This window comes from Pyrgilauda ruficollis, unplaced genomic scaffold (assembly GCF_017590135.1).
Source record: "Pyrgilauda ruficollis isolate IOZ18807 unplaced genomic scaffold, ASM1759013v1 scaffold49, whole genome shotgun sequence".
Lineage (NCBI taxonomy): Eukaryota > Metazoa > Chordata > Aves > Passeriformes > Passeridae > Pyrgilauda > Pyrgilauda ruficollis.
Window position 1 is genome coordinate 4,047,396 of NW_024526488.1, and position 20,865 is coordinate 4,068,260.

A 20,865-nucleotide genomic window follows, 5' to 3' on the forward strand; every position below is an offset into this window, starting at 1 on the left:
CCACTGGGTAATACCTGTGAGAGCATCCTGGTCTCACTGGAATTGGATTTCAATTCTAGATTATCTAATGAAAATGATGTAATGAAAGAAAACATAATTATAGGACTGATGCTTGGTTAAGCAGATTACTTTAATTTCATTTTCTTACACAGGAGTGTTCTGGAATTCTAATTATTCTCATTTTTCAGTCCATTAATCCAGCATTGCTCTGCTCACTTGCAGGGAGTGATGCAAGGCACAGTCCCTTACCTTGGCACCTTCCTGACTGATCTCATCATGCTTGACACAGCCCTTCAGGACTATGTTGAGGTAACTTGGGGCAATTTTTGGAACCCTAAATACCCTCCCTGCCTTCCCAACTGAGTTTACTTGTTTCTGCATCCTCTCCTTCTGCAGCTCTTAAAATCTGTTTACAAAAGAAAAGGGAAGCAATATGCAGTGTTATTGACTAGAACTTGTATGAATTCTTGTGCATTTATCTCAAGGTACAAGTCTGGCTCTTGTCTGATCCCTTCTCTTTCCTTCCAACAGGGTGGCCTGATCAATTTTGAGAAGAGACGAAGGGTAAGTTGGATGTTCTGTGATTTTTGGTTTTTTCATACCCTCTGGGCAAGGGCATTTGTCTTCAGCAGCTGAACCAGACCTAGTGGCAGGAGATCTTTGCTTTCCAGAATACACAGTTAGTAAATATCTTCCTTCTCCTGCAGGAAACCCTTTGTAGGTGAAAGGCTGCAGAGAGCAAACCAGGTACAGAGGATGCTGTCAGTCTCTCCTTTTGGCCTGATCCTTGTTGGTCAGAGATAAATACTGTCCTGTAGGAGTAAAAGTGCTGGGGTTACCTTGGGTTGAGTGAACTCAGGCCAAATTTCCATCCTGGGGCTTGAAAGCAGACCTGGACTTGGCTGAGGTGGAGCCATTTCCTCCCTGAACTGCTCAGTAACCCGCCCTAAACAATCCAGGGTTATTCTGGCAGTGTGTGTACAAGTGCAGTTACAGAACAGCAGCACACTCTGGTCACATGCCTTAAGGGTAGCATTCTGCATTCCTCTGGAGCAAGTGGGAGTGCACATGATGCTTCCTTGGGAAAAAAATCCCACCTTTATTGTTAGAAAAGTGGTTCTTGAAATAGTTACTCAACTGAAACTGAACTTCATATCAAGCCAAGTTTGTCCTGGATTCCTCATTGTATGAATGAATATAATCTTGTTTTCTAATTAGACTTTCTATGTGGTTATTTATTTTCTTAGGAATTTGAAGTCATTGCCCAAATCAAACTCCTGCAATCTTCATGCAACAGCTATTGCCTGATACCAGACCAAAAATTCATCCAGTGGTTCAGGAGGCAGCGGCACTTAACAGAGGAGGAGAGGTAGGTCCTCAGTGCAGCTGGCAAACCTCTGTTCTCACCCCCCACACACCTGGGCAGGGCAGGGCAGGGACATGCAAACACTGGAGAGTTTTAAATCCTGTTACAAGGAGGTGAAATATCCCCTTGGCCCTGGTAAAATGCAGGCAGAGCAGTGTTCCCCTTTGTGGTGCTGCAGCCTTCTGTGAGGTGGGAACAACTGAAGGACTCTGGGATTTCTTGAATGTTGCTGCTCTGAGATGTACAACTAAATAACACTGTACACCTAAATGACATTGTACACCTAAATGACATTGTCTGCAAATCTTCACTGCTGGCCTCTGCCCTGCAGTTACAAACTCTCACGTGAGGCTGAAGCAGCTGCTGATACCAACATCCTGTCTCCAAAATCCCAGAAAAGCATGGTGAAGAGGATCAGCACGTGAGTATGATGGGGCAGAGGGGTTTTGGGGTGGGAATAGGGACCTGGATGACTCAAACAAGCAGTGCTCATTTAATCAGCTGCAGAATCTGGCTGGGGATCCACAACCCTGCATTGCTTTAAGGAGAAATGCAGCCTTGTGGCTGGAGCTGTCCCTTTGGGTTGCTAGAACAATCATGAGGATTATTAAAGGTAGAGGAGACTAAAATAAAGAATCCTTCCTATGGTGTCAAAAAAAGGAACCATTTTAGTGATGGATTATAATTCAGCTGTGTAATAACTTCGCTGAAAGCAGCAGGAAAACAGAGTAAAGGAGGATAAAGTCTGGTCTATTATTAGTCTGAATTGCTATAGACATGCAAAAATTCCTTGCAGGATTTTAATATGAAAATTAAGGTTAGCAAAAAGGCATTTGATAGTGGAAACAATCTGCCTTCCAGCTGGAGAAGGGAAAAAAATCATAGGGATATGGTCCAATTTGGTGAAATACCACAAAGATTCAAACAGGACAGGGCCATGCAGCTGGACATGGGAAACAAGAGGCTGGCAGTGCAAAGTGCAGATCTGCCCTTTCAATGTGTTTTGCAAATGCTTACTGTAGAAAAGCAGTGACACCTCTCTAAGCTGCATTAAATCAATAACGGCACGCTGATGCTCCCTGCTCCTCCTCTTGGTGGGTCAGACCAGCTTGTTTCCTCTGACACTCCTTTCAAGTCACTTGACCTGCATTTAGGAATGAGTCTTGGATGGGGAGAGCATTTAATTTACACTTTATGATCTCCTTATTGTGTGCATCTCCAGCCTTCTAGAGAGAACCTGGTACCTGTGGCGCCCTAGTAGAGAAATTGGCAGTGGGGTGAATTTGCCCTTTGAAGCCCTTATTTCTGTTAAATAAGCCTGAAAATGTGAAGAGTGTTCTAGTGGGGCATGATCTGGTTGTGGCCTTGCAGCTGTGGGCACTCTGGGTCAGGGAGGTGTTGTGTTAGCCTGTAACAAAGCCTCTGGACAAACTGTGTAAACACCACAGAGGAAATGACAACAACAGGCCACTCCAGAGAGGAAAAAACTCCAGAATATAAGAGTTCTGCGCCAAGGGACAGCTTTGCTTAGCCCAGCTCACACTGGCTTTAATGCTTTCTTTCTTTCTATACCAGACTTTTTCTGGGCACTGATGTGTTCACCCCACCCAAAGAACAACCCCTGAAGAGCTCTCCTGTAGGAGGGAGCTCCGGGGAAAGCACGGATTCAGCCAGTGTTTCATCGTGTGAGTTTAATCACTCTGAAACTGAGGATGTGTGTGTGACTCCCGTCTCTAGTCCTGAGGACCCTCTGAAAAAGGTACAGCTGAGGCCTCTGCATGCTGCAGGCAGGCCCAAGACACTTGCCCAAGGCTCTTGGTCTTGATTAAAGCATTGGTTTTAGTGAAGTGGAGAGAGAAATGTGTAAAAATGGAAGTCATCCAGTCAGGGTTCTTGCACAATGTTCTGTGTTGTCCCTTACAGTGGGTTTGTTCCTGTCAGGAAGCTTTTGAGCAAGGGAAAGGGAGAGAAAGGCAACGGCTGAGCAGGGAAAGGAAGGGGGCAGTTTCAAGGAGAGTGGCAGAGAGGAGGGGTGTGTGTATTCCCACTTGTGTAAAGGCTCTCAGCTGGAGCAGCAGTGCCTGTGACACGCTCTGCTCCTTCCCAGCCGGTCCCAGTTCCTAGCTGGCCGCCTGCAGCCTCATGCTGTTCCTTGGATCTGCTGCCACCTCCTGGGCTGCTCTTACTGCGAGGCTAGAGCATCCCCAGCAGGACAGAAACTGTCATTAAAACGCTGTAATCAATCAAGTGAAGTTCAGTGGTCAGTTCAGGAGGCGAGCAATCCCCCTGCCAGCAGGCTGGGCAGAGTGTGGGTGACTGAGGTTTTGTCTGTGCCTTCTGCTTTGTTCCTCTGGCACAGTGACACGGCCAGACACACCAAATGTCCCCTTTGTGACAGCACTTTCCTTTCTGTTGTGCAGATCTCTGGCTACTCCTTATCCTCCTGTTCTCCTGACTCTTCCGTGAGCACGCCTTCCTCAGGGGTGTCATCTTTACCCTCGTTCCTGCTGGCCTCCACCGATGACAAGAGCTCGGTGGGCTCTGACAAGGGCTACGACTCCGACAAGGGCTCCATCAGCTCCGACAAGGGCTCTGGCTCCAGCAAGGGCTCCATCTTTGACACTGGCTCAGGCTTGGACAGTGGCTCCATCCTCTCCAGGGACTCGGGCTCGGTGCAGAGCAGTGGTCCCAGGGTGCTGCCCGTGTACAACCGGCAGAGCGAGGGCTCGTGCATCATCCGGGTCAGCATGGACGGGCTCCACGCCAGTGTCTACAAGAGCATCCTGGTGAGTGCCACGGCTCTGGGCTGAGCAGCTGTGTCCACGGGGGGGACTGAACCCATCACTGCGCTTTGAGAGCACCCCTTCGCTGAGCTGGCTCATCAAACCTGGCTGGAAAGGGAAAATGGCACATGGTGCCACGCAGAATGGAGCCTAGTGGGAGTGAGGTGTTTTGAAACAGCTTTAGGGAAGTTTCTGGTCTGGAAATGGGAGTTTGTGTTTTGCCAAAAAGTTGCAGGTGAAGCACTGTGGGTACACTGAGGTTTTGACATAAGATGGTACATTTTCCCTACAGCAGCTTTCCCCAGGAGCTGGTTTCTGGAAACGGGGAGCTGCAGGGGAGGGAGCTGACATGCCCCTTAATTCCACAGCTTCTCCCGGTGAAGAAGGGAGAATCTCCCTCCTCTTTCCAGACCAGCAGCCCCAGAATTCAGGCATTTCCCTCTCTGCTTATTCCACAGACACATCCCAGTAGTGCCACTGGTGCTGGACCGGGGGTGATGTGGCTCAGCTCAGCTGGGGAGAAACAAAACTGGGGTAGTTCTCAGCATCTTCAGTTCTTGATTTTAATGGTCTCACTTCTCCAAATCAGGCCTGATGCATTTGGCTGCTGGAGGCTCTGGAGGAGCTGTGTCTGCTCCAGATGCAGTTCCTCAGCACACAGCAAACCCAGCTACAAGGCCAGAAAGCTTTGCAGGATGTCCAAGGGAGCGCTTGGCGCAGGAGCCTGCAGCAGCAGCTGGGGCAGCTCTTCACAGGGGCTTTTGTGGCTGGTGAGAGTGGGGTCTCTCAGAGGGAGCAGACACTGGGATCATCTGCTGTCTCTACTAGTACTGTACCTGTGTCAGCTTGAACTAAAAAGCCACCAGCTCCAAATGTCAAAAACTCTAAGTTTAGTATCTGTCAGCACCTGCTCCTTTGTTACTGACCTGTTTTTTCAGTTCTCTGACATCTCTTCCAAGAACAGTCAGGTTTTTGCTAACTACTAAATCACGAGAGTGAATGAGGAGAATCTCTCATTGCAGCTTATCTTTCCAGATAACCAACCAAGACAGAATCCCTGATGTCACCCAGCGAGCCTTGCTGAAGCACAACCTCGAGCCTGATGCAGTTGAAGATTACGAGCTCGTGCAGGTCATCTCTGAGGACAAAGGTAGGGAAGCAGAACTCTGCTGCTGCCTGGAAAGTTCTGTTGGATTTCAAAGGGAAGAGTAAAATGGGAAGCATTAGAAATGCCATTGACAGGTCACAGCTGCCAGTGAGAACACTCTGCTGCTCAGGGGTTGTTTCTGTCAGCACAGCCCCCTTCCCACAGGCAGAGCCAGCTCCTGGGATGCCAGGCTGACTTCATGTGTGCCTTGCAGCCATAGAGTGACCACAGGATCTTGGGTGGGGGTGATGTTCTGCCTTCCTGGGACCAGGCCCCCGGATCCCACCCATCATCAGCCTTCTCTGAGAGTCTGCCAGGGCCTCTGCCGGGCTGAGCATGGCCTGGGCCTGGCCTCCCCCTCCTGTCCTGCTCCCTTTCCTGCACAAGCTGCTCCCGATGCTGCTGTGGCAGAACAGGGAGATGACCCTGCCCACACTGTCCTGCTCCCTGTCCTCTCCCAGCTTTCCTGCTGCTGTGCCCCCCCCACTGAGGCTGCTCTGGCCCTTTCTGCAGAGCTGGTGTTCCCCCGCGATGCCAACGTGTTCTACGGCATGAACAGCCACGTCAACTTCGACTTCATCCTGCGGAAGAAGGCCGAGCTGCTTGGCTGAGGCTGCACCTGCGCTGCCCTCCTGGGTTACGGGAATCTGTCGGCATTCCCTGTTGAAAATGTGCAATTGGAGCAATGGGCAGCCCTGGTGCAAAGGCTCCAGGCTGCTGCATTTGTCTTGAGGACACCCCATGAGCCATCTCTGTGAGGAAAGGGTCTCCTTCATGCCAGTATTATACAGAAGATCACCTGAACTTATTTTTATAGAACTGAAGCAAGTTCTGAGTATGTCTGCCTGAACCAGCCGAGAATTTTTTGCACTTGTTCTACACCAGAGAATGACCCATTTTGGATCTTGTTTCCAAAGAACTTTAAAATGAATGAACTGCACTTGTCTTTGCATGAACATCATGAATGGGACAAACAGACACTACTTTGTGTTGGATGGAGGTTTTAATGTCACAATAGGGTGGTTTCCCTTGGACTTGGTTAAGCCACGGACCAGAACTTGGTGCCTTTTGTGTGCACTCCCATGTGATGGATAGATGTTCTCCCAATGTGCAATTCCTCTGCTGGAACTGAAATCTGAACCTCTTCAAAAGCCATAAGTAAGACGTTGGATTGTAAGCAGCCCTGATTTGAGACACATGAAATACAGAGGGTATTTCTGGTTCTGCTGGAAGCACTGTGCATCCCTGCACAGCTCTAGGAGTTGTTATCCAAACAGCTTAGGATTCTCAAGGATCATTAGTTAAAACAGAGTTGTATCCATGCCTGGGCCTTTTACTCCCAGTTCTGTGGCACTAATTTGCAACACTGGGCTCAGGTGAGTTTTACACTACATTTGGATCTATCACTTCTGTTTACAGGTAGGTGAAACAGACTGACTGCAGGTCTGCTGTACACCCCAGAGTCCTATGGCAGGTCCCACAAGCCTGGTGTAGGTCATAGCCTGAACAATTTATGAATTCCAGTTGTTTGTTATAGGGTGACAGAGGCGGGGGGGTTGTTACTGAGCCTTAACCTTTGCCCCGAGTTAGGGCAAAACTAGAAGTTCAGTTTTCTCTGCTTTTGGTGTCTGTACAGGGCAGTTCCTTGTGTACATAGCATAGCTCCTACTGTATATAGTACTGCTCACTCAGAGGGTGTATGGCAGTGTTAAGCTGAAACAGAAATGTTCTGGATTTTAAAATTACACTTTGCAAATGTTTATATATGTTATGTTTTTAACTGCTTACCTGTAATCTTTATATGATAAGTATATAAATTGTTTTTCATTAATATTTGCCTGGAATCAGTCAATTTCCTTTTATTAGTGCATGTCAGATGTGTAAAAACACCTCACACCACTTCCCTTGCTGTTACTTGCTTCAGCCTGTCCACTTTTACTGGTTTAACTTCTCAACAGCAAAGCCAAAGCCCTCCCAGTGCATCAGGCATGCACACAGCCTCCGAGGGACAGGGACATTTGGTGTGCTATTTCTTGAGGTTTCAGCTTAAAGATTTCCGTAACTGGGTAATTAAGACTGCACACCAATTTTATGTCTTCTGCGTGAAATTATTCTCTTTTGAGCCACTGAATGACTTCTGAGGCCAGATAATACAAAAGAAGTGCTTTTGAGTGTATCCATTTCTCCCCATTGTCTCAGTCATGGTGTTTTTCCTCCTGTTCTCCCAGTCATTACCTTGTTGTGTTTTCCCCTCCCTGCACACAATGCCAACATTCAGATAAACAGTTTACACACTACAGCCCCTTCTGCCATCTCACAAATCACTTCAGCATGAGGGGGGCTCCTAAAGCTGCCCACAAGTCTCACACTCCGTCCCTGAACTACAGCTGCCCTGGCCACTTTAAGGCCTCTCGTGTTACACTAAGGAAGACAAAACAAAAAGTACCTGAATTTGATTTTTAAACTACCTCAGGCCACAAAACCCAGCACCAGGACCTCACTCCATTTCCTTCAGGATCAATACAATCTATTGGTGAGTTTGGAATTTCACATTCCATATTGAGAGCACAACAGCACTTTTCAATCCTTAACCCAAAGCAGAGACCAAACTGCTGGTGGGTTCCAAGCAGTCCCTATTGCAGTTAATCATTTTTGGGGCCTGCCACCACAGCCTGCCTCGGGAAGAAGCTGCCAGAAGGCTGGTTCAAAACTGGTGCTCCTGCTCAGTTTTGAAACCCATTAGCTGAGTCAAAAAAAATACAAAGTTGTGTCGACCCAAGGTTGTGTCTAAGGCACTGCCACATTTGGCCCATGGTTGTACATGTCAACAAGGTAATGAAGAACACTCTGTTGTTCAATGGAGGGAACCTGGCCCTTGAAAGAGAAACAATGGACTGGTCCATGGACAGGAAGTTAGCCTGTGGAAGAGGAACAATACTCACTGGAGCTGTGGCCAGCATGGAGGGGGTACCATGAACGACTGTGGCCTCATCTCCCATGCTGGCCACGCGTGTGATGATGCTGTAACTGGAAAAACTCCACTCCAGAGGAGGGGATCCAAGGCCTGGTTCTGAGGTGGAGGGGGTGAAGACTTCAGTGTCCTTCCCACAGGCCATGTGGGCTCATAGAGCAGGAGACCTGCGGAGGAAGCAAGAGGGACTGTGAGGAAGCAATGACCCAGGCTGTGTGCGGGCCCATGGGGCAGGCTCCATACTCACCAGGTCATGTGGGCATCTGCTCCCACATGGACACCAGCAGGAACTTGGCTTCCAGGTGGGAACTGCAGAGTGGGCACCTGTATATAGCCAGTGACTCCATGGGAGAGGGACACAGCCAAGGATCTCTTGAGCTGGACTTCCATGTATCCCCAGTTAACATTCAGGGTCAGGCTAGAGGGGGCTTGGAGCAACCTGGTCTAGTGAAAGGTGTCCCTGCCCATGGCAGGGGGTTGGACTGGGTGACCTTTAGAGGTGCCTTCCACAACCCACACCATTCCAGGACTCTCCCACACAATGAAGAACACACAGAGCTGCTCATCTTGCACCAGGTTCTATGTATTATCAGACCGGCTGACAGGTAATAACATGTCTTCTGCAGCAGAAAGCACAACATTGATCAGTAATGATTCAAAACAAACAAAAATTAAAACCAAAACCCCAGCCACACATACTCAACACACAGATCTGCCAGCAGGTGAGCCCCCAAATGGCAATTCCAGGAGGGAATCCTCCCACTGCCCAGAAGCTCAGGGTCTGTGCCAGTATAGTCCGTGATCACCTGGCCTCTGAGAAAGGTTTTTATAAAAAAAATAAACACCATATCCTGCTGGCATGTGAGCCAACAGCAAAAACATCAGAACTCATCCAAAACACAGAAAAGTTCACTCCTCACATGAAAAAATATCCAGGCAAGTCGCCCTTCCGTCCTGTAACACACAATTCTGTCGGGCTGTTAGAGAGAGTAACATTGCTGTAGGTTCTTTTGGTTTTAGAAGGAGAGTTTGTAACCTAACATCTTACATTTTAAGTTCCCAAAACTCCTACACTTGCTTTTATGGCCTGAGTAAACAGGCCTGCCAATAGGTTGTGGGGTTTTGTTTTCCTGAAGGACTAAGTTGAGGCAGGGGTGAAGCAGGACGTGACATGGACCAACTCTGCCTGCATTCCCTTCAGGCAGTGCAGAGATAAATCCAGCTACCCCCACTTGCATGGCTTCCATGACTTCAGACATTCCAAGACATTTGTTCTGGATCCAGAGGCCTGTTTAGATGGGATGCAGCAAGATTAAAAATGAACTGATGGGAAGCCAGCGCTGCTTTTGTACAGGAGTGTGACGGGGAGAAGACACGACAGAGGAGCACTGCTCTCCTGTATTGAACATTTTGGGGAAACATCTTGCTTTTGACAGGGATCCCTTTGGAAAACAAACCCAAATCCCCCAGATGCTCAGCAAACAGGGTGGTAAAAGCCTACAGACCTAAAGGAGTAACAGTGAGGGAGCAGCCCAGGTACAGCCATCCCGAAAGGCACTGACATTTGTACACCTCTATATATTAATCTTTATAAATACAGTGTTCTACACGAGGAACTGTGGAACGACTTAATTCCAGGCTGGTTTCTTCTAACAAAAGCTTGCCAGGGCTTTTGCTTGGATCTGGAACGCTTGTTCTTCTTCCTCCTTGGTGTCCCACCCTGTCCTCGGCGGCTGGGCAGGTGTCCGGCCCAATCCCGCGCACGGCCCTTGGGAGTGGTGGGAAGGAGACCACATGAAGAGCTGCTCTACAACTTTCAAGGGTGAAAAGCTAAAGTGTGAGGCAGGTTCAGCTGTCAACAGAGTCCCGGGGAGGTGGGCAGTCATAGCTCATCCCTGGATGACGGCGTGTCCAGGGACGACTGGGAGGGCAGGGCGTCCTTGTTCTGGGCGTCGCTGTGGATCTTGCCCTGCTGCCGGGACTTCCAGGAGTGTGTTCTGTCCCAGTCCGTGGACACGGTCTCGTTGTCCCAGATGGTGGAGGTCTCCGTGTCGCTGAGGTAGCCCGGCTGCCCCGTGTAGTGCGTGGGGTAAACGAGCAGGGGTTCTGCTGAGAAGGCCTTCAAGTCTCTGGACTCGTAGTACTCCATGTACTTCGTGCTACGGAGGGGAGAAACACCGTCAGGAACACAGGAACCCTCACTGGTGCCACGCTTGTCCCTGGGAGACATGGGAGCAGACTGGTCTGGGAGTGGGGGTAGGTGCTGGGGTACAGCCAGAACCACGTCCTTACAACCACACACGCCTGTACAACCAAAGCCTGCTCCCAGAGACACACAAGTGTCTGCAATCCCTGCCCCAGGCATTCCCCTCTGTCACCTCCTCTGACCTGCGCCAGGACGACAAAACCAAGCACCACAAGGAGTCCCCACCAACCAGGCCACCAACGAGATCTGGTTTCAGATCAGTCAGCGAGACCCAGCCCATATTGCCGAGCCAGAGGGACTTACACAGGGTGCTTGTTGTACATGATGGGCAGGAATTCATCCACGGGCAGCATCTTGCTGAAGGGCTCAGCCCCGATGAGCTTCTGAGCCCCGTGGAAGGAGATGGCGTAGCCCAGGGTCCAGTAGGAGTAGTCAGCTTCCACCAGGTTCCGGACGTTGGGAACGGCTCTCTCGGGCTCCTGCACCTGCATCCTCTTCCGGCCGATGTAGCTTCAGGGGTGAGAGGATCAAGGAGATGGGACCAAAGTGAATCCGTAGCAATTAGGACAAGACTATTCATGTCATCCAGGCCAGGGCAAAGGGCCAATTCCAGAAGCAATCCCTGACCCGCTCACCGATTTCTATCCTGCACCACTATCCCAAGTCTTAACCCAGTGGGTGGGACAGCTGTGAAAGGCTTCCTAAGGGAGCTAAGATGAGTCTGAGGCTCAGGACTGAGCTGTGCTGGTTCCTCTGTCAGCATCTCCAACACAGCTGAGGTCAAACAACATTGTCCGTCCACACCATGGGCAGGGATGGTGCCCTGGCAGCAGCCATCCCAGAGGGCAGATCTGTCGTGGTGGCAAGAGCTACCAAGAAGACTGTGCCACTGTCCCCTGCACTGCAGCCCCAACCTGCCCCTCTGCCACGCCACAGCAGTGCTGCCCACTTCCCCACGTGCCCAGGACCTCCCAGAGGAGCAGGAACTTACATCAGCTCCCAGTCTAACTGGGCTTGCTCGATGTCGTCCATCAGCTTCATGAGCTTCCTCTTGAACTGGTGCTCGAAGCGCACATCGTCCTCAATGACGAGCGTCTTCTCCAGGCCCCTGCTCACCACCTGAAACACGAGGGCTCCAGCGTGAGCACAGTGGCCCCCATGGGTGCCCTGCTGTCACTGGGGCCACCCTGACCTGGCACTGCCTCCAGACCACGCAGGCAGGGAGCTGGAGAGCCACCCTGTGACATACACATGATATGCCAAGCCACTGGATCTTGCTCCTTGCTCCATTCTCAGATGCAGAATAAGGGGAAAAAAAACAGGAGTGTTTAACCCCATTTGCTTCTTAAAACATTCTTGCCTTTCTTCTAAGCAAGCTTGCCCCAGGAAGGATACTGGATGGACTGCAGAAACAGTCATGAAAATGTTCTGGTAAAAATCACTTGGAGCTGAGGGCAAATGAATCACAGAATGGTTTGGGTTGGAGGGACCTTAAAGCCAATCCAGGTCCAGCCCCTGCCATGGGCAGGGACACCTTCCACTCTCCCAGGTTGCTCCAAGCCCCATCCAAGCTGGCCTTGGACACTTCCAGGGACAGGGCAGCCACAGCTTCTCTGGGCACCCTGTGCCAGGGCCTCAGCACCCTCACAGGGAAGAACTTTTTCCCAATATTCCATCTAACCCTGCCCTCTGCAATGGGAAGCCATTCTCCCTTGTCCTGTCCCTCCGTCCCTTGTCCCAAGTCCCTCTCCAGCTCTCTTGGAGCCCCTTTACATACTGGAAGGGGAAAGGGGAGGTGTGAAAGATGAACACTGCATTCAAGAAAACCCCTGCAATCCAAGGAAATCACTTCATCCTACACTTCCAGAAACCTGGGCTGGATCCAATGCTCTGCACCAGGACACAGCACCTTCCTGCAGGACCCTCAAGGCACCCCAAAACCCTCACCTCCTTCCAGATGTAGTAATGGCTCAGGAAGCAGCCGATCTCTCCTCTGGTCAGGGGCCTGGAGGAGTAGGGGTCCCGGTACCCTGGCAGCATTTCGATGCTGAGAGCTTTCAGCTGACTCGTGTTCAGTGCTCTGGGAAACACAATGTATTTATCACCATTGCAAAAAACATAATTCAAGCCAGACACAGGCACAGCATGGGGAATGCTGCTGATGTTCAGGGAAAAGCCACACCTTGAGAAATTCCTACACTTGTTTTGCTCAAAAACACAGAGTAAAATTAACTTCATTATTTACATCTCTAAATCAAGCTAATAAACTGTATCCTTAACTCTGCCAAAGACTTCTCATGGGACCATCAATTATCTCTTACTCTGCCAAAAACTTCCTGCGGGACCATCCACTTGCCAGGTGCTTGGCTTTGATTAATTTTCTGAGGCCTTGATAGGATCCCACATCTCCAAGACCACTAGATGGTACGTGGGCTCCTGTCTCCCTGATGCCTTTTTGCAACTCACAGACTCAAAATTTTTGCCTTGATTTCTCATTATAAAAAGGTCTTAACATACCCTAGAATCATGGAATCATTAAGATTGGAAAAGCCCTCTAATATTGTCAAATCCAGGCATTAACCCAGCAACTCTCCCAGGGCTGGGGCCTCCACCACTGCCCTGGGCAGCCTGTGACAGTGCCTGACCACTCTTGGCATGAAGAAATTTTTCTCAGTTGTCCAGCCTGAACATTCCCTAGCACAGCTTGAAGCTTTTTCCTCTTGTCCTCTCCCTTTTTCCCCGACCCTCCCGGCTGTCCCCTCCTGTCATGGAGTTGTGCAGAGCCCTGAGCCTCCTTTTCTCCAGGCTGAGCTCCTCCAGCTGCTCCTACAAGGACTTATGCTCCAGACCTTGGAGTAAGCTTGGAAAGGGCTGTGGCAGGGTTAACACTGCAGCACCACAGCTCCAGGACGGACAACAGCACTAGGATGTACGATATTAGTTGTAAGTTGACAAGGATGGACAATATTCCCAGGAGTTAACTGCTCCATTCACAGAAACCTGTGATTTTAACCTGATTTGGACCCTAGTCTGAAGCCCAGTGCCCTGGTTCTCTCACAGAGATGGACTAATTGCAAAGGAGGAAAGAAACAGAGCAGAACTGCCCCGGACAGATGGTCAGGGAGATCCAAGGGATCTCAGCTCCCCCCGCAGCCAACCCTGCCCTGCTGGAAGTAGGTCAGGGCATCCAAGGAGATGCTGTGAAGCAGTAAAGCACGTCCCACTCTGAAAACACCCTCGAGCCCAACCAAAACTCACTTTCCATCCACAGCCTCCACTACCTTCACTGCAATCTCCTGCTCGTAGAGCGTCCGCAGCATCCGATCCCGCCGGTCCTTGCGACGCTTCAGGTTGATCATGAAAATCTGGGAGGAAGAGAAAGACACCAGGACATCAGACTTCCAGCTGGCAGGGAGGGAGAAGGGAAGTCCTGATCCACCCCTCTCCAGCAGCCCCACTGGAAAACAGGTCTTGTGAAAATACCATGTTTGCTCCAGGTTGTCTAGAATTTGTCAAAAAGCTGAACTTGGTTTTGAATTAAAGTGTAGAGGTTTTTTTCTCTAACAACTACTTCTTATGGATGTTCATGGAGGAAACTTGCTCTTTCAGGATGAAGAAAATGAGGAGAGACCAGTTAGGGCCAAGTCTGTAATTTCCAAAGATACAGGATGTTTAGGTTTGTATCAAACAGAGTAACATGACCATCTGCAGCATCAATCCCAGAGGAACACTGCCACTGCCTGGATTTAGGATTATCAGCAGGGCCACCATCCAAGAAAAAGGCCATGGTAAAGAAAGGATTTTTGTGATTACTTTAGGCACTGAAAATCCACTGTGATCCCTGCCAGAGCACAGAGCCAAGGCTGAGAACAGAGATGTCTGGGCAGGGCTCTGTCCAGAGCCCCGAGGAGCCTGGTGGAGGGCTGAGGACTGAAGCCCTCACTGCAGGGAACCCTCAGGGGCTCAGGGATATTTTTCAGTCCCAGGCAGGCTGGTACAAGCACAGCCTTGTAGCCTGTGGAGCAAATCCTCATCCCAGTAAGAAGCGAAACAAATTTCAGCTCAGTACAAATGAAAGAATAATAAACTGGATAAATAAAGCACAGCCACAAAGGAAAACATGGAAAAAACCTGGACCAGCTGTGCCTTAAACACAGACACACAGCTGGGTCGGGTTCAGCTTCAGGAGCCCCACAAACAGATGGAGCAGAGCACACCAAGAAGACAAAGGCTCCCCTGATCCCCACAAGTCCCTGGGTCCCAGAGCCACCCTGGCAGCTGCACACACAGGGGCTGCTGGCTCTGGAATAACACAGACACCAGGCAAGCAGAGCCTGGCACATCCCTCTCCAGCCCTCTCCCCAGGCATGGTTTGCATCCCTGGGGTTTGCATCCAAGGTGGGCCAGAACTCAGCTGTGAGCCTGGATCCCCACCTGCTCTCAGCTCTCCAGTGTCTCTCTCAGGTGAGAGAAATCCTTCCCTCCTGCCACTGGAAAGCTGGAGAGCTTTACCAAAGGCCCAGTTTCTGTCACAGATGGAAGGGAGGCCAGGCTGCTCTGCAGAGCCAGATGCAGAGCAAACAGCACAAGAACAGGGGAGTTAGCCTGCTTTCCAGCCTCACTTCTGCCTTCTCTTCCTGGCTGGATTAAAACAGAATCATGGCATGGTGTAGGCTGGAAGGGATGTTACGGACCAGGTGATGAGTGAGAAGACAAGACAATAAACAGCAGAACAGGCTCCTTACTTCATCAAACCCCATCTTGTCGGGGTGCTTCGGAGGGACAGAGAGGTACTGGGAGGGCTCCACGGGAGGGCGATCGACTGAAAGAGAGGAGAGACCCCAAAGATCACCCTCGTGCGCTCCCTGCAGTGGACATGGCCCGTCTGAAGGTGTCTCCCTCCCGGAGCCGGGATGAGGAGCCACTGCAGCATGGGAACAGGAGGAAGCACCACATGGCAAAGCCAGAGCCAGACAGACATCAGGAAAAAAACATGGACATGCAGCACCCTCTTCCACATGAAAGATGCATTTGATCTGGGGGAGTTGAGGGATTTTATGGATGGGGTTGACCTGACCATGAAGCAATTACATCCCTAGGTAAAGAAAACTTTGGAAAACTTTGGAAACTGCGTATCAAAACAAGATTAGAGGGGACAGACTGCCAAGAGAATGAGGGCTGGGCTGCTGGCAGGAGAGCTCTGCAGGCATTAACTTGGGGTGTCCATCATGGCAAGGGCACAGCAACTCACTCATGGCCTCGATCAGGGTGTGCACAAAATTCTCAGCTTCCTCCTGCAGCGACTGCTGCGGCTTCAGGGGCATGGGAAGGAGCCCGTAGTGCTCACGGTTGCAGATGAACATCTGTACTCCTGGGGACCACAGAAAAGCAGAAACACAGTCAGGCCTGCTACCAGGGCACTGCACTGCTCTGTGGCCACACAGCCACAAACACACTCCTGCCAGGACCTCCGTCCCAAGAAGTTCTGCTTCAGTTCCACTTTCTGTTTTGCCTGGCTGGCAGCAAGTGGCCTCTCCCACAAAACCAATCCCTACTGGCTGCCTAACTAACTAATCCCTACTGGCTGCCTAACTAACCCTTCAAGGGCCTGGGCTGACAGGGGGTATGGCTTCCCACTGAAATGGAGTGTGTTTAGACTGGATGTTGGGAAGGAATTGTTCCCTCTGAAGGTGCTCAGGCCCTGGCACAGGGTGCCCAGAGAAGCTGTGGCTGCCCCTGGATCCCTGGCAGTGTCCAAGGCCAGGTTGGATGAGGCTTGGAGCAACCTGGGCTAGTGGAAGTTGTCCCTGAAACGAGATGATCTTTAAGGTCCCTTCTAACTAACCCATTCTATTCTTTATCACTGCTTCCTTTTGCTTTGGCTAGGAAATAAAGGTGATACATTTTCACCTGTGCTGGCAAAGGACTTTGAGGAATACATGACAACAACCTTTGAAATGTCAAGTCACCACCAAACACAGTCCTTTCCTCTCCAGAACTAGTTTTTACTGTGCCCTGAAGATGAAAGGAAAATCCCAGAGTGAGACACCAGTGAGGAGAACAGATGTGACAACATTAACACCCTTCTACTCAAAAGCTTTTGCAGCTGCTTGTTGAAGGTGGGAAACAGAGAGAAGGTGCAAAGCCTGTCCTTGGAGTAGATGCATTTGCAGGGCACAGACTCACCCAGTGGGAACATCCCAGCATCAGCAGAATGAGCAGAATGCTTTTCCCTCTGGGATGAGAAGGATTTGCTCACCACTGGCTGTAACTCTGCCTTTCACATCAGGCAACACGCTCAAAAGCCACATCCAGAGAAGCCAAGGGAAGGATTTCCGTTGTTTTCCACTGAGTTCTGGTAAGGTCCTTTATTAATTAACCCAAATCAAAGCTGCTAGAACCCAAGCAACCAAAAACTGCCTTTTTCTTTGTTCTTTTTTATTTTTAAATGAAACAAGCTTAACCAGCCCCCTCCCTCGAGGAAATAAATGAAAAGCAGACACTACCTGGTGTGCTGATGCTTTCATCTATTAGTGCCCCTAATCCATGGTATTTTTAGCAGAGTGGAACTGTTGGCACTAATGACTCTGGTGTTTCTCTCATTTTAAGTTCTACAAGTAAATTGCTGGCTATGTTACTTGCCAAAACACATTCAGCTGTCAGCTGCAATTTAGGTAAACGGCAGAATAAAGAACTACTACCTGCAGACATGAATGGATTTGGCACTGATCTAATCAACTAATCTTATCTGGCTCACTGATCTCTGTTCTTACCTTCCACTGCCTTGAACACAATCTGCACAGATTCACACCAGTGCTCCTGCTCTGTCTGGGATAAAATGTACTTGAAAATGGTAAAGCTCCCATAAAGGAGGGAGGAGGACTCACTCTCCAGCTCTGTTTTTATAATTGAGGTAAATGATTGCTACAAGGGAGAGAAAACTACAGGTGTTTGTATTATTATTCTTAATGGGCTTTAAAGGCAGTGTCCAGGAGTTACAGTCATACCCTAAAACCACAGCTACATTAAGGAACCAAAATTGTCCCCACTTCCCTGTGACCAGACCCTCCTGCTGGCTGGCTCAAGGGCTTCAGAGACCCAGGCTGAAAGGCAGCTCAGGAGATCATGGAATGGGTTGGGTTGGAAGGGACCTTACAGCCCATCCAGTGCCACCCCTGCCATGGGCAGGGACACCTCCCGCTGTCCCAGGCTGCTCCAAGCCCCATCCAGCCTGGCCTTGGACACTTCCAGGGATCCAGGGGCAGCCACAGCTTCTCTGGGCACCCTGTGCCAGGGCCTGCCCACCCTCACAGGGAACAATTCCTTCCCAATATCCCATCTGACCCTGTCCTCTGGCAGTGGGAAGCCATTCCCTGTGTCCTGTCCCTCCCTTGTCCCAGGTCCCTCTCCAGCTCTCTTGGAGGCTCCTTTAGGCACTGGAAGGGTCTCTAAGGTCTCACCTGAGCCTCCTTTTCTCCAGGCTGACCTGGCTGGCCAAAATCTCTCCTGTGAGTGCAAGGGGCTCTGCAGAGGCCAGTGCTGGCAATAACACACCCTCTCTGAGTTCTGCTCAGATTCAGCACTCCCACACAGGCCACGTCCCCTCTCAGAGGTGGGATGCTCTTTGGAGCATCACAGAACAGCTGCTTCCAGCAGCAGATTGCCTGTTGGGAATTGATGGTTTTTTAAGCACAGCATTTGGCCTGGACAAAAGCCAGTATGATTTCTGACTTAAGGGAAAGTAAGTGAAATTACTCCAAAAAGACGTTTCCCTCAAAGCTCACACATTTTTCACATTTCTGAACTTGGATGTCATCCTTTTATCCTAGGTGACAACTGAGCTCAGGACACAAGTCAACAATCTGAGCACATCAACAGGCCAGACAGCTGGAGCAAAGCCTTTCATGTCATGGGTCAGGCCTGGAAAAAGCTGGTGTTCCAGGACAGAAGGAAAAAATGATGGGTTTGAATCCCTGAAATATTTTTGAAGCAGCTGGAGCTAATGCACTGCAGTTACCACATGGGTTGGAGGCTGGGAGAGCTGTCAGAGGGAAGAAGGGGAGGGGTAGATTTTAAGCAGCCTACTTTGCTCTCCAAACTTAAACCTCAACTCTCCTCTGGAGCCAAGACGTGGCACCTGGGGACCTCGACTCTGTGATTCTGCACTCGTGTCTTGACTCTGAAAGTCAGGACTCTGAAGCTGCTCTGCAATTCACTTCTCACCTCTGCCTCCCAAGGGTTCCAATCTCAGCTCTTGCTGCCTCTCCTCCATCATTCATCTTATCTGACACTCCTCATCCTCTCGCAGTGATTCTGAGAACGCCCTGCTCAGTCTGCCAAGACAACAACATCATTTTTGGTTCTGTCAAGACCTGCCAACCAGACCCACCACTAAAAGGGAAGCTACAGGCAGCTGGTGGCTGCTGTGCTGCTCTGGGATCAGTGGGAAGGGAGGCTCAGCCTGCAGAACAACAACAACAGCAGCCCCTCTTCCCTTGGCTTTCTCCCTGCCTGCCTGTTCCCAAGAGCAGTCCTTCCTGCCTTCCTTAACTTCACATCTTCTGCAGAGGATAGGGAGCACCAACTGCACATCATTCAGAGGATTCATGAACAACTTTTCCTTGATAATTCACCCCACCAAGTCACCCTACCAAGTCACCAACCCACTCACAATCTCTGAACAGAAGGCACTTATGGGTGTTGCTCAGGTTTCACCAACCCCTTTTTCCTTATAATGCCCCAAACTTTTCCCTTTTCAACTCAGGAGGCAAAGAACAATACAGATGCCACGACAGTCCTGGGAGCCCCTTCAGCTGTGACACTGCTGCACACAGGTCTGGCAGCCTGCACTCTGCTGGAGACAGAACACTGCCAGGAGCTGCTCTCCGGGAATGAACACCCTCACCACAAGCATGGACAGCAGCAGCACAAGGCACTTAAGAGACAGTGATGTCTCAGCAACACCTGGAGCCCTCTTAAAACACCAACAACCAACATTTCCTCTCCCTGGCAGTACCCAAGGCCAGGCTGGACTGGGCTTGGAGCAACCTGGTCTAGTGGAAGGTGTCTGTGCCCAAGGCAGGGTGTGGAATGAGATGAGCTGTAAGGTCCCTCCTAACCTGAACTATTCTAGGATTCTATGGTTTAACAAGAGTCTTTCGTCCTCACCCCTTTCCTTGTGGATCTTTTGGAACTTCAGATACCTCACCCCCAGACCACCTTCCCCTCTCCCAGCACCCCCCTGTGTTCACCTGCTGTGACACCAACCCAGGGTGGAATCCCACATTTTGTCTCTGAAATATTGCCCCACCCCAAGAACAGCCCCCACACCCTTTGAAACAAGCAGCAACCCAAAACTGCCTTTCCAGTCACTTGCTGCTGGTTACCCCTGACCAGATCCCAGAGAGGAAAGGGAACAGGGTCTGAACTCCCCATGGAAGCCCACCCAGGACTTTTGGGCTGTGAACCTGCAGTGGAGGTCTGTGTGTCTCTAGGAGCGAGCCCTCCCCAGCAGAGGCCCTGGACACACCTGCCTGGCGACTGGAGAAGGCAAAGACCATGATATCATCGAAGCTCCAGGTGTAGTCCTGGTGTGGGGGGTAGAAGGCCAGCTTGGCAGAGGCCTCCTTCCTCAGGTCAATGAGGAACGTGGAATGGACCATGGGGACAGCAAAACAGCCCATCCTCTTCCATTCCCGAATCAGGGGATACTCCAAGGTCCTCTTGTAGTAGCCCTGAAACCACAAAGAGGGGGCTGTTGTCACAAGAGATTCCTGTTTCAAAGCTGTTCCTCAGCAAAGCCTCACGCCCTGAGCTCTCCAGCAGAGGTTCACCAGAGCTTAACTCTCAGCTTTTTGTGTCTCTCATTTGGAAATGGCTCAGTCAAGTATTTAGAAACAGTCTTCATCCCAGAAGTTAAAGACTGACCTTCTCCCTACGTTACAGGAGCTCTTGGAGAGCCCAACCTTTCCACTGCAAAACTCCCCTGCAATGGAGCTTCCAATCTCATATTATTTTCTCCTGGTTCTTCAAAACACTTTTTGCACTTAGACTCTCCAGCCTGATCCTGGAAGCTGCTGAGCATCCACGACATCCTCCACATTCAACAGGCACAAAGTCCATTTAGTATTTCAGAGAGTAGGATCTGCAAATTAATTCTATCCATGACTTTAAAAAAAATCATTTGTTGTCACTGCAGTGAAGGCAACATCTCAGTCTCCATCAGTAGTGCTAAGAATCCCTGCTGGGGCAAGCAGGATTGATACTCACTCCTGACTCTGCCTAGGGAGGCACTTCAGTCAGTTCCTGGGTAATTCCCTGTAGCCAGGAGCTCTGCCAGACTTGCAGCACTCTGGGTGCAACACCCACAGTGTGTGGCTCATGTGGAAATGA

At 50.2% G+C, this 20,865-nt stretch overlaps 2 protein-coding genes across 2 annotated transcripts in view; one reads left to right on the forward strand and one right to left on the reverse strand.

Annotated features, from left to right (window-relative positions):
* The window catches only part of RGL1 (ral guanine nucleotide dissociation stimulator like 1), a 52,845-nt gene extending 45,718 nt beyond the window's left edge, over positions 1-7,127 (forward strand). The window contains exons 11-18 of the mRNA XM_041479616.1: positions 223-309; positions 532-564; positions 1,248-1,369; positions 1,698-1,787; positions 2,942-3,125; positions 3,787-4,152; positions 5,185-5,299; positions 5,810-7,127. Of these exons, the coding sequence (XP_041335550.1) occupies positions 223-309; positions 532-564; positions 1,248-1,369; positions 1,698-1,787; positions 2,942-3,125; positions 3,787-4,152; positions 5,185-5,299; positions 5,810-5,907 (1,095 nt within the window). The 3' untranslated portion in view covers positions 5,908-7,127. The remainder of the gene's footprint in view (positions 1-222; positions 310-531; positions 565-1,247; positions 1,370-1,697; positions 1,788-2,941; positions 3,126-3,786; positions 4,153-5,184; positions 5,300-5,809) is intronic.
* Positions 7,128-8,832: 1,705 nt separating this feature from the next.
* Positions 8,833-20,865, reverse strand: part of COLGALT2 (collagen beta(1-O)galactosyltransferase 2) — a 44,499-nt gene continuing 32,466 nt past the window's right edge. The window contains exons 5-12 of the mRNA XM_041479626.1: positions 20,003-20,207; positions 15,725-15,844; positions 15,219-15,295; positions 13,732-13,838; positions 12,421-12,553; positions 11,465-11,592; positions 10,777-10,983; positions 8,833-10,426 (exon numbers count right to left, since the gene is read on the reverse strand). Coding sequence (XP_041335560.1) covers positions 10,150-10,426; positions 10,777-10,983; positions 11,465-11,592; positions 12,421-12,553; positions 13,732-13,838; positions 15,219-15,295; positions 15,725-15,844; positions 20,003-20,207 — 1,254 coding nt within the window. The 3' untranslated portion in view covers positions 8,833-10,149. The remainder of the gene's footprint in view (positions 10,427-10,776; positions 10,984-11,464; positions 11,593-12,420; positions 12,554-13,731; positions 13,839-15,218; positions 15,296-15,724; positions 15,845-20,002; positions 20,208-20,865) is intronic.